The sequence below is a fragment of the Euprymna scolopes genome, chromosome 3, assembly GCF_053919585.1.
Source record: "Euprymna scolopes isolate OS-2025 chromosome 3, ASM5391958v1, whole genome shotgun sequence".
In the NCBI taxonomy this organism is placed as follows: Eukaryota; Metazoa; Mollusca; class Cephalopoda; order Sepiida; family Sepiolidae; genus Euprymna; species Euprymna scolopes.
In genome coordinates, this window is record NC_136484.1 from 107,617,909 (window position 1) to 107,632,266 (window position 14,358).

Below are 14,358 nucleotides of genomic sequence, written 5' to 3' on the forward strand. Positions count from 1 at the left end.
TTTTTTTTATTTTTAGACGCAAGCTGCCGCCCCAGACTGTGGCCCACACACACACACACACACACACACACACACACACACACACAATAACGTTAATATTTCAGCACGATCCATCGCCATACAATTGAATGCGATCTTAATTAAATCTAAGAGTAAAATTTCAGCATTAAATGTTTTATATTTGTTTGATTAAAATTCCCACCTAAACTAATTGACAGATCATTATCGATTTTGGAGCACAGTTGCTAGGCACAGTGAGGATGTCTACATATGATTTATAATTAGTTCCCCTTAGTATCATGAGAAAAATATGGAAGCCCTTTATCCTATTTTATCATTTTAAAATAAACACTTTATTTTGTTTACTTTTATGGAGCCTGGGCAGTGCCGGTAGCCCTGATAGTTATATATATATATATATATATATATATATACATACACTGGCAGGCCGTCTGGCATTACCCAGTCGTAAAATACGCTTAACTATGATATTTTGATAAATGCAGACTTTGTATTTATTATTATACTAGTAGTTCAGCTCGGCTTTGCTCGGACATTATGCACTGTTCATAACTTTATGTGCATATGTATATATATATATATTAAAACGTTTGACTCATGTCCAGGTAACCTACATCTAAAATTTTAAGTGTTTAGACCGAAAATTGGCGGAGGAGTTTGGTAGAGTCTGCAATGGTCAATTCTGTAAACTTTCACCTCTTGGCAGCCAAATTTTCTCCCAAAAACTGATTAAAAAGCTTGCTGCATGTCTGAATACACTTTATGTAAAATTTCAAATGTTTAGACCCAAAATTGGTTGAATAGTTTGCTAGAGACCGCAAAAATCAAATCTTCTAAACTTTGACATCTTGACAGCCAAATTTTTGCCCAAAAACTGATTAAAATGCTTGCCTTTTGTCTGAATAAACTTTATGTAAAATTTCAAATGTTTAGACCAAAAATTGGCTGAGTAATTTGGTAGAGATTGCAGAGGTCAATTTTTTTTTATTTTGACCCCTTAACATTTATTGTTATGAGCTCAAATCAAATTAAAATGTTTGATCCATGTCCAAGTAACCTACATCTAAAATTTCAAGTGTCTAGACCCAAAATTGACGGAGGAGTTTGGTAGAGTTTTCAAAGGTTAAATCGTTGAACTTTGATCCCTTGACAGCCTGTAACCAATTAAAAAGATTTTCCCAAATCTCAATACCCCTTATGTCAAATTTCGAGTCTGTAGACTGAAAATTGACAGAGTAGTTTGGTAGGGAAATGTACACACACACACACATACAATTTCACTTTTATAGATATCTAGATTATATTGGACTCAATAGATAGTAATGATTAAAACAAACAAACTTGTGTGCCACCACCGAGAATTGAAACCAAAACGTTTAGCTTACGATTTACTTTTTCTTTTGACGTTAATGCCTGAACTATGAAGATATGTTTGCTGCAAGGCTAAAAATTAAAACATCAACCCATAGCTATTACGTTACGCATGCATATTTATAATGCTGTCGTTCGACCTTCAACTGGCAAATTCCATTTTTTTTTTTAATTTTCACACTATTGCACTGACTTTCCCCAGCTAAAATTCAAATATAAAGTTTTGCATGAATTCGAATACCCTATATGTCAAGTTTCATTTTGTAGACCAAAAACTGACAGAGGAGTTTGGTAGGCAAAATTTTTTTAAACAAATATATATACACATACATCAATATATATAGAAAGGTCTGGGTTTATTATAACCTTTTTCTGCAAATATTACGCAAGTATGAATCATGTAGAATATTTGTATGAATATAATTACACATAATAGCTAACTAAATTAAATATGATCATCCTGTAAGAAAACTGAAAATCTAATGACAAATTAATTCAAATGAATGTTTAAAAGAATATGCAAATTAGCTAGATCTTTTGCAGATAAATGCAATTCCACGACCTATATACAACAAAGTTGCATTTTCTTTTTAAATAAATAGAAAAAAGGGTTTTTAATATGCGTTTCAATACAGAAAAAATATTATAGGAGTTTAGAAGATATGTATGAGAGATTAAAAAAAGAAAACTGTGCACAAACAGAGAGGGAGAGAGAGAGAGGGGGGAATTATCTTTCAAGTAAAATAATGATATGATCAGGAAGTGAGATAGAAAGAGAGAGTGGGGGCATCTCTATGAAGAAAGAAAGATAATATCATTACTTGGAGAACGAATGAAAGAAAGAAAAATACCATCTCTATAAAAGAGGAAAGAAAATACAATATATGAAAAGAAAAAAAAAAAATAAATAAATAAAGGAAGCCAAGAAGGAAATTTGATGCTGTGTCAGAAATGAAATTAAGCATAAAGGAATCCCAATCCATTTCATTGTAAAGAATTTTGTTTTGAGGTGAAAATGGTTTATTTACTAAAGCAAGAAAGATGTTCTGTCAGGCTGAAGAGAACTTAGAAGATTCACTTAGGTTTGCACTAAAACTCCCAAATTTTCAGGCACCTGAAACCAATTATCATATTCCTAATCAAGTCCAAGACACATCGTCTGAAACTTTTACCTTTCATTTGTTTTTTCTAAAGTGATTCTCTAGAATTGTATTTTGTCAATTTCTCAGTCTTCATAACCTCAATAAGTTGATTTTAACTTTTTGGACCAATTTTAATTAGGGTTGTGTAGTAGTACAGCTTTTCTAACGGTTTCAAATAATCTTCTGCACTTTGTATGTACGGTTTCACAAAGAAACTAATGAAAAAAATTCAACACAAGTTTTTTTTTTTAATTGAAAGAGAAGGCATTTATTACCGGTTGTTTCCACACAAAGCCACCTGACACATATTTTCCAAGCCAGCAACAATATGGGCGTCCGAAAATCTGGTTAAAAGTTTGGAAATGAATGACTCCTGCATCTTGTTTAAAATTTCTCGTCCTGCCTTCACATGGTTAAAAAAAGCTCTGCCATGTCGACATTTGCTTGTTTCTCTTCTTGCCACATGCATTTTTTCCTCCTGTGTCGACACATGCATTTTTTCCTCCTGTGTCGACACATGCCTTTTTTCCTCCTTCGATCTTGCTGTGACATCATGCTTGTGCCGCGGCTTAGTCATTTGCATACATCGAGTTGCTGCTGACATTGACAACAATGAGATAACAAATGAATGTGTTTTCATTAGGGACTCCCGAACATAGTTTTGATTGACAATGGCTTTTTGACTATGAGCAAAGTATGTGGTGATTCATCGTGGATAAGCTGATCAAATCTTCCTCTTTTTAGTGAACTGCAAGAGAAAGAGAAGCGGGGTTGGGGTGGGGGTAATAATTGCTCCCTCCCTCTGTAGGGGATGGGTTTGAGGTATTTTATGAGTATACTGTAAAAGAAACAGGAAACCTTAAAAGTTTGTTAAACTCTAAATGATTCTGTGCAATCATTATTATCTCCTTATTTTCTTTGATATTATGCCCTCTCCCCTATCAACCCTATCAAGCAAAGATAACATGAGAAGTAGAGAGAGAAAAAAATATAAATAACAAGGGACTCATTTTTAGTGCAGATATAAACTTTTTAAAGGTCTATAAATACACTTTCTCCTTCATTTAATAGCTTACTTTTTATAATTTTTCTATTCTCAATTTAAAGATCTGGATTAATTATCTCAGCTATTATATAAAATGAAACTTTGTGTGCACGTGCGTGTTCATTCCCTATGGATTTGAAAATGGCTGGGCCGATTTTTATGAAATTTCTACACAAAGGTAGTTTATGTGCCTGGCAATGTCCTTAGATAGGTTTTGTATCAGAATGTCTTCAATAAGTATCAATAATCAAAATAATCCCTTGAAAGAAAGGACAGGCGATTTTGACCAAAGTTAACACCTTACAAAGCCTAACATCACAAGTGCATTTGAGAAGTTTTATTATCACACAAGCTGATATAAAATAAACAGTAGGTTCTTTGATCTGACAAGGATACATACAAAATGAAAGTTCCTGTTTAAAGCAAAATTGAAACATGATACTTGATTTTTGCATTTTAAACCTTCAGAAAGTATTAGAGTTTCATTTAAATGAGAAATTTGAAAACAAGCGATTATGTATAAAACTAATTTTATGAAACCAACAGTAGGTTCTCTACAGTGCAATGTAGACTACATTGTAGACTACAATGTATTGTGGACTAAATCACTGCGGGAGACATTCCTCCTGGTGTACTGCAGGCAATCAATCAATTTGATTGAAAAATGGTCAATTTCATCGATTTCAATGTCAATAAAAATATGGGAGTGTGAAATATTCGTTGCTCATCATTCAATCCCAAGCAACGTCGGGCCTCCCTTCTAGTCATGAATAGAAGAGGGGGTGTGGGATGATAGAAAAGTAACAATGCCGCTGTTCCTATTTACGTGCCTCTTTACAAAGGGCAGAGTAAGACACAAAGGCAGTTTTTTAATGTGAGGGAAAATCCAGTTCTCCAAAGAGAGGTATTCTGGATTTGGATAAAAACTAAAATTGTCTTGGTCTAGAAGAATTTCTTCTACACTGAGGACAAAAACAATTAAGTGTATTATTAGAACAGATACTATACTTTGCTCAAAGTCAAAAGGTTATTGTCAATCAAAACTATTTTGGGGGAGTCCCTGATATAAACATAAGTCATTTGTTATATCAGTGTAGTCAATACAATAAATATGCTTCCATTTGAAGGTTGGGCTTGTTAAAACCAAAACAATGCATACATTCCTCATCTGAACTTTGACCTCATTTTTTTTTTTTTTTTTTGTGTGATTCATACTCTTTTTGGAAAATTTATTATATTAGCATTGCTTTGAATTTCATCTGAAATTAAATACTACTCTCCTCACCAGGATGAAGACTTTCATTTTGGTTTCTAACATAAAAAGTCAGCATCGTTTGGTTGCAGTAATCTCAAATTTTGGGAAAATATTCAACATATCCTACATATCTAACAATATCTAAATGTACGTATGTAACCTTGTTTAATGTGATCAGAAAGTATTAGAGTTTCATTTAAATGAAAAATTTGAAAACTTTGAAGTGTCAGAAATAATGATAAAATCATTTTATTTTTATTTTTATTGTTGTTGTAAGTCCAATATTTTGCTAAAAATAGCCTCATCAGGCTAGGAAGTCCGGTTTGTGATCTTTTTTTTTTTTTTTTCCTTTTCTTCATTTTAGTATTAAGGAGGAGGTAATGCCTCTGAAGAGAAAAGAAATATACGTATTGTTCTGTTAGTCCCACATGTGTTTTGCTCTAGTTTTGAGCGGGAATTTTAAAGTAAAAGATGGTCTCACATTTTTAGAAGACATTTATTTTGAATAAAATTTAAATGAGAAATTTGAAAACTTTGAAGTGTCGTAAATAATGATAAAATCATTTTATTTACTTTTATTGTTGTTGTGAGTCTAATATTTTGCTAAAAATAACCTCATCAGGGTAGGAAGTTCAGCCCGTGATTTTTTTTTCTTTTCTTCATTTTGGTGTTAAGGAGGAAGTAATGCCTTGGGAAATTAAATACTATTCTCTTTACCAGGACAAAAACTTTCATTTTGGCTTCTAACATAAAAGCTCAGTATTGTTCAATTACAGTAACTTCAAACTTTGGGGAAAATATTTAACATATCTCATAAGTCTAGAAACATTTATATATGTATGTGCATAAAATAATGTTAAGAAGAGTATTTTTCAAAGGATAGATTGAATAAGAGAACGGAAAATTCCATTTAGAAGTCACATTAGGGGTTAGGAGTATATGACAAGATCACATAATCAATAGAATGTCATTTGCATGTGGTAAATAAGCTGATCAAATCTTCCTCTTTTTACTCAATTACAAAATATGAGCAGTCAGGTTGTTTGGATAACTTCTCCATCCCACTATGAACATGAGTTAAGGGGATTATAGAGCTATACATGCATACTTAGTGAATCATGAGTCCTCTAGTTCCACTAAGAGAACAAACTCAACACCTTCACAACTTCAAAAGGATCCTAAACATCACCTGGTATAACCTCATCTCAAACAAGAGTGCCCTTTACCAAAGAAGACATCCGAAACATATTCGGTCTGTTCACCCAGCAACAACTTTAGTTGAAGGTGTTATAAAATATGCCTGTTTCTATTTATGAAGAGAGTTAGACACAAGGTTGGTTTTTAATATGGATAATCAAGCTCTGCAAATAGGAACACTCTGGATTGGGAAAAATGTTTTAATTAACTCAATCTAGAAGGATTTTTCCTTCACTGATCGAGGGCAGAAAAGATAAACTATAGTATCAGAAAAGATATTACACTTTGAATTATTTATTTATTAAAATTTTGACAAATTAGGCACAAGGATGTTGTTTTTGTTAAAATTTTATTACAAAAATGATACTCTCCAAAAAAGCAAAACAAAAAAAAAATGTTCTGTTATTTAATTGACTTGGCAAGATGAAATATGGAGTTGTCAAATGCAAGGAATTTTATGTTGATCTTATTTCGAAAATCCGGCAGACTTTTCTTTATATATTAGATGATAGTGAACACAAGGCAAATTAAATATGGCTGAAAAAAAAAAACATAATATATATATATAAAAAAAAAAAAAAATGAAACATTTTTTTAAGCATGTCCAAATCACTTACTTCTTTCAATGTTCTTAAGGCATCCACATATTCTTGCTCATTCCGGTATATTTCTTGAACAATGTGGTATCGCTTGTCCTGTAAAAATAAAATGAAAAAAAAAAAAACAGAGTTAACACTAAGATTAAACTAAAACTGGGAGATTTCCTTCAAATTTCTAAATCAACTAAATTGATAAACACAAAATTATTAATCGTCTCACCACCACCACCACCACCACCACCAACAACAACAACAACAACAACAACCTGAAGTATCTTTTTCCATCACCAAGTGTCTAACATATATATACAGGGTGACCCAAAAAAAACTGGCCCCAACTTTAATTAGACCCCGTTTCTTAGTGTTTTGTCCGAATGAAATGAAACTTTGGTCATAACTAGTTTATTATATTCAAAACATCACATCAAAACACTACAGTCTTTGGCCTTTTTTTTTCTCCATTCTACAGCATATGTTCTAGATGGCCTCCATTTAGCTTTTGTTTTTTTTGGGGGGGGTCACCTTGTATGTATATGAGAGAGAGAGAGAGAGAGAGAGAGAGAGAGAGAGAGAGAGAGGAACAAACCGAGTTATGTGTTTATTAACGTTTCATCTTTATTTCAAGACTTCCTCTGGATGAAGTCTCGAAAATAAAGATAAAACATTGATGAACACATAACTTGGTTTGTTCCTTTATATATATATATATATATATATATATATATATATATATATATGTGTGTGTGTGTGTGTGTGTGCGTGTTTTGAACATTTTTATGATAAAGACAAAATATAAGATCATATCATACGAGTTGATTTCATTGTATTATTTTGTGTATTTTCAAGTTATTTCTGCTATCAATATAAACATGTCTGCGTGGAAAATTAATCAACAGATATTAATTCCCGTTAAATAAATACAATAATTTATTGTAATTTGGATAGGAAACATTATCAATCAAGATAAAAACTGTAATCATAATCTGTTGTTTATCATAAACTAGCCTATTTCAAAGGGTGTGTTAAAATCATAATTTTTGTCCCATTGTTTCCATAAAATCTATTTAGTATCTATTAATGCCTTTAGTAATTCTTAATTTTGACACGGCCTTCTAAAATCAAGGTCACACTGACATGCCATAAACAAGGTGTGTGAGGAATGGAAGAAGAGGTGGAAAATTGATTCTTAAAAGAGAACTGTATATATATATATATATATATATATATATATATATATATATATATATATATATACATGCACAGAAACATAGATAAGTACATGCATGCATACATATATATATCGTTAAATACATATATTCATGTATGCACCCACAGACAAATATAGATGAATATGAATACATATATGCACACACACACACACACACACACACAAACATATGCACGCATCTACTATATATTTAAAAAATTTATATATCAGTCCCACTAGGTGTGTCAGAAACTTCATGAAAAATATTGAATAATTCCACCCCCTGTCTTTCCAAGCTTATAACTACTCGAAAAATGTAATTCAAATCCTAATTTTTTTTTCAATTAAAGGAGCAAGGACCAAGGTTTCATTTAAAAAAAAAAAAAAAAAAAAAAAAAAAAACAACGTGGTTTTAAAATAAAAAGTTTTGAACTTCGGACTTTACAGGTAAATTTCTAAAAAAACACTACTTTTTTTAATTTGAATATATTATTTATTGATCTTTTATCTTCAATTTGTGATATATAAAACTTTGGTGAATAAATTAATTATTTACTTTTTAATAGACATTTGAAAATGGAGGTGGGGGAGAGGCGTGAATTTAAAAAAAAAAACGTTTGTCTAAAATATTATATTCAGTTTATTGGAAAGAGCATAAAATTTCACATTGACCCTGAAAATATCGTAAAAATAGAATCAATAGAAAAATTTTGATAGATTTTTAAAGTTTAAAAATTGAAAAATACTGAACTCGTAAAATTCAATTAATTTCATTATTGTTTTTTAAAAAATAAAAAAATAATATTTCTATTACTTTTTATACAACTTTGATAGTTTATTTTGGAAGTATAATTCATAAAGAAAATAAACAACCCACTTTTAAAAGAAAAATTACGAGTTTTTTTTATATTTTATTCGCAGTTTTGTGTTAGGGGCGTCAAAAATTCCTACAAAAATTCTGATACACCTACAGTTCCACTATCTCTTTTATTTTCTATTTTTCTCTACTCTTGCTTACGAATAATGACATTTTATAATTTCAATATATATATGTGTGTGTGTGTGTGTAATATATATGTATATATATTATAAACAATATTTTTTAAAATGTGTTCAATACATTACATTTGGAAGAGTCTACATGGATCGGCCAATATTTTGCCATTAACATGTCTCATTAAAAAGTGATTCAAATAATCAAAAGTTAAAATCATCCATTACCTCATTAAACATGTCATTTATTCTTCTACTCCTGTACTAATCAGTTCTGAAAGGATATTAGTTTTTAGTTAATTGCTAACAATATTTTTTTAACTTAATTAACACACACATTATTCAATAATTCAAACTACCCCAGAAAGACTCACAAAATTATCGATACAAATTTTATTCCAACATGCAAAATTCTTTCATCTGCTTGTTTTTGCTTAGCTGTTGCCTATCACCAACTATTTTGTTTGTTTGTTTGTTTCCTTTTATAATTTGCTGAAGAGCAGCATCTATGTTTGGAACAGACAAAAACTGATTAGGTTTTGTTTGTGCCAAACTTGAATAAATGAGGTTTCAAAACACATGTAAGTTTGCTCACACAGACCTTCTATTCTGAAACTCGATTTAAAAGCATTTTTAAATCCATAAGCATTTATATATGAGCTGTCCCTGCTCGTTGTGCGCCGAGATTCTTTGTAAGTATTTTTTTTTTTTTTTTGATTATTATAAATGACATCGTCCATTTTACATGCTGACATGTGTTGTACAGCTTTAAGGAAACGACTTTTAAATTAACCTATCTCTGGACAGGCTTTATTTATCCCTCTTTCTGTCAAGTCAATTTTTATCACTTGATCATATCTTTTCCTTGGTATTCCCTATTACTGTTTTTTGTGATTGACGATAAGAAAAATAATGAAGAAAAAAAAAGGAAAAGAAAACAGACTAGTTTTATAATCCATTTTTGAATGCATTCGAATTTTCCTATTAAAGCTGATAGCAAAAATACGGAGGAAAAAAACATTAATTGGGAAATTATATCTAGTAAAACAGCTTTCTTATATTTGTAAGAAAGGCATCCATTTTAATCATGTTTTGGAAAGTTGCCAAAAAAAATAAAAATAAAAGAGCATATTAATTCGTGACCTATTTACATTAGGAAACATAAACGCTGATGAATCGTTAGTCTACCGAAAGCGTCAGAAATTAATGAAACTGTCGGAATATTAAAAAAAATATTAGATTAATAATTGGGTTAAAATTTAAAAAAAAAAAAAAAAAAAAGCAAAAATAGAAAAATGAAACCTCACTGTTTTATCATTTATTATTTTTATGAAAACTTTCTTCTGATTAGAAGTAAAGTGATACTATCGACGTCTACCTTCCGCCAAGTGTTAGAGAGAGAGAGAGAGAGAGAGAGAGAGAGAGAGAGAGAGAGAGAGAGGAGGAGGAGGAGGAAATAAGCTAATCAACAGAAAAAAGACTATAGAGAGTAAGCTTAGAAAGACAATGGAGAGAAAGCTGTTCACCAAGGCACACAAAAGAAAGCTGAAATAGGATTGTTAATCAGGGTGTGACAGTGATTGGGACAAATTTAGATTTGGTTTACAGACAGTTTTAGGAGTGGTAATGAGTTCTGCAGCAGTTTACAACACTTAGGAGTAGTTTACGAACAGTCTTGAATTTGCAACAGTTGAAGACAGTGTCCAATTTGAGACAGTTGGTAGCTCAGAGACCCTCAAGAAAGATCAGAGTAGATTAGGCCAAGAAGAAAATTGCTGAGGACCGACATGAACAGAGATTTAACGACGGTTCCTTTTTCTATGCTATGTGACATTATCACACACACACACACACACACACACACACACACACACACACACACACACACACACACACACACAGCTCAATTGATTTACATCAGATACTCATCTTGTGCTGTTTTATCATAGCGTGAAAGTGATCATCAGGTCACAGTAGTTTAATCAAGAAACAATCAACAAAAACAACATGCTACTCATCCTCAGCTGGTGATTTGCAAGAGCATGAAGTAAGTATATATATATATATAGTGCAAAATTTTGTTGAAAATTCAAAGACTCACGTTTTCTTTTTATAACTTTCGTTTATTTCCTGGATTTTTCCATTACAGCCGTTTCATTAATGAGTTGTCAATTTTACGATTTATGTTTCCGTAAAAATATCCTGTCCTCACCAACTTCTTCAGATGTTTATTCATTCAACAAATGGTATATTTTTAACATGCTGGACATCGTATTCGGGTAAAAAGATTTCCACAGCCACGCTTCCTCACTTCCTCCATCTTTTGGTGTTATGGGGAAAATATGCTTATTCAATTATATTTCACCTTTGTGTAAACAAATCGAGCTTAGGCATTTGGACGATGTCAAAACATCGTTAATTCCCTACCCGCACAGCAGCAGCCATGTAGTGTAATGGTTAGAAGCTTTAGCTGTCATTTGGGAAGTCGGGTTTCGATCCTGGCTTGAGGTAGTTGCCTGTCTAGCTGCACTGATGAGCTGTGATATAGCGAAACAGTACTGTATGTGGATGACATATATATATAAAATGGTTGTATTGAATGATTTCCTATATGTAAATACAACGAAACTCACATGATTATTAAAGAATGTTCAATGCAGGAGAGAGCTAGTATATAGTCTGTTTATTATACAAACATTATTAGTTACATATGTGCATATATGTTTCAGTGGAATCCCAATTCAAGGATAGCACTTCATCAGACCAAAAAAAGGATCGATTTCAATGATAATGTTTGTATAATAAACAGACTATACACACACACACACACACACACACATAATATGCATACATATAAATAAACTGCAGCTGAAAGTTATGTTATACTGTGATTTAATGTTAGTTTCTGAACAAAAAAAAAACTTACGTTTCTAAATGAATTCAAAGCATACTTGAACAAATTCAACTAGTTATATGAAAATCTCATTGCCAAAGTTTGATCTGTTCTGTCATTTTATTTATTTATTGCTATATTGCAAACTTTGTTAGTGGACAACTGAAGACTTGGCTGACCTCTCAAATCCACAGGTGGTTGGCATTCGATGCTGGAATCATGATTGGCTAGCCATCTCATATGACCTGACTCAGAACTATCTTGCATAAGCCACCATGCTTCAAGATGCAGTACAGGCCAGGGAAGAAGTAGTCTCGACCTTACCAAGATGAACACCATTGCAAGAACAATGGGAGGTGATGGTGGGGAGGTGGTTAACTGAGTGTGCCAAGTTTGTAATCAAGTTCGTTCCACAAATACACTTTCGCTTAGAAATGTTGGCAACTTTCATGTAGTCGCTCCTATAAGTACTGGACGTCTTTATAGAAAGAATTCTAACTAGAAAGATATTGAGGGAAACGAATGCTGACAATAGTCATCTGTTTTCTTATGAAATAAACGAATGATGCTCAGCTATAAAGACAAGAACATCATTGCAAATTTTTAAATAACTATCTTAAGTTCATATTATTTGGACTACTGTTCTCATTTTGAGTCAGTAGTCCAAAGAATCCAAATAATATGAATAATCAACCCTCATCTCAAAAAATTTCGAAGGATAACTATTTTAAGGTTTGAATACTGAGCTTCATTTTTCTTTGGAATTTGATTTCCATAAGAATCGATCTGAACTATATATGAAATGTTTTGCTTTTTTCTTTACACATATTGTCACATATTACATGTGTATATATTGAATATTTTAAAAAAACATATAAGAAATACAAAATATATACAGGGTGTGCGTAAAGTCTGAACACATAGATTAAGTAAAAACCGCTTGCCCTAGTGAGCACTCCACTATTTTTATAACAAATCAGAGAAGTTACAAGGCTGATACTCAATAATACTGTGTGAAGACCCTGTGGACACCCTGCATATTCATATTCAAAATCTGTATGTAAGTGTATGTATGTATATTGCATGTATGCATGTATTGCCTCCATCATTATGTTCATGCGTATATTGCATGTATCTTTGCGTGCATGCGTATATTGCATGTATCTTTGTGTGCATGCATATATTGCATGTATCTTTGTGTGCATGCGAATATTGCATGTAGTTTTGTGTGCATGCGAATATTGCATGTAGTTTTGTGTGCATGCGAATATTGCATGTATCTTTCTGTTCATGTGTATATTGCATGTATCTTTGTGTGCATGCGAATATTGCATGTAGTTTTGTGTGCATGCATATATTGCATGTATCTTTGTGTGCATGTGAATATTGCATGTAGTTTTGTGTGCATGCGAATATTGCATGTATCTTTCTGTTCATGCATATATTGCATGTAGCTTTCTGTTCATGCGTATATTGCATGTAGCTTTGTGTGCATGCATATATTGCATGTAGCTTTGTGTGCATGCGTATACTGCATTTATCTCTGTGCCAATTGACCGATAAGAGAAAGTACAAGATAAGGAAATCCCCCCAGCTGTTCAGCATTTACTAAACCTGATGGAGCGTAATGCCATACAGTGCCATTGATCCATACAATTGTAGCAGATAAATAATCTTCCAGTAAAGGGTGGAGGGAGTGAAACAAGACGGAAACTGACTGAGATTGTAAAAATCGGTCATTTTCTTTTTTTTGCAACATTGAGAAGAACCAATTTATCACAACCTGTTTTTCTAACTTATTCTGTATATTTTCAAATTAATAATTACAATTAAATGAATTAGCTTTATGAGTGCACATTTAGTTCCTAACCTATATATATATATATATATATATATATATATATATATATATATATATATATATATATATATCTCACTATGTTTTTCTCTCTGTCTCCATTTGTGCATCTCCTCCGAGACGCAAAGTCACAGAGCAGTTTGAGGCAGGTCAAATGATTGTATTTTTGTGGGTCATTATTTTGTATATATATATAAAAGCCGGTAAAATAGCAGCTAAGGGTTCTAAATTAGAAAAAATTGGAATTTGGTAGGCATAAGTTGACTTAAAGTGCATATGTCCATAAGCACAAAGATACATTTATACTATTTCTTATCCATCTTATCCATGATAGCTCAAACGTTAACGACTAAGGTTGGAGCGCTAAATGTTTTGGTTTCGATTCTAGCTGATGTCATCCATGTTATATTTTTTTTTTTTTAACTTTTGAAATCACATCTATATATTGGGTATAATATAATAATCAATGGAGAATTGTCTAATTAATACGAAATCTGCATGAAGTTAAATATATTTAAGCATATTGTACAGCCGGGTAATGCCAGGCGCCTTGCTAGTCTTAAATATGGTTACTTATATAATGCAAGCATCAGAATGTCCTGAGAGCATGTGTACACGCATGCGCGCGCACACACACACACACACACACACACACACCTAAATGAATAAATACAAAAGTTGGGTCTATTTCGCAAATTAACAGCAAAGTCAAAACGTCCTATTTCAATTTGCTTAAAATATTAATAAAAAACAAACACAATATCACAAAGTAAAACA

At 31.9% G+C, this 14,358-nt stretch overlaps 1 protein-coding gene across 3 annotated transcripts in view; it reads right to left on the minus strand.

Annotated features, from left to right (window-relative positions):
• Positions 1-14,358, minus strand: part of LOC145258031 (rho guanine nucleotide exchange factor 17-like) — a 577,357-nt gene that overhangs the window by 198,808 nt on the left and 364,191 nt on the right. For all 3 annotated transcript variants that reach the window (XM_080115765.1, XM_080115768.1, XM_080115758.1), the window contains exon 3: positions 6,649-6,726. In XM_080115765.1, coding sequence (XP_079971891.1) covers positions 6,649-6,726 — 78 coding nt within the window. The remainder of the gene's footprint in view (positions 1-6,648; positions 6,727-14,358) is intronic.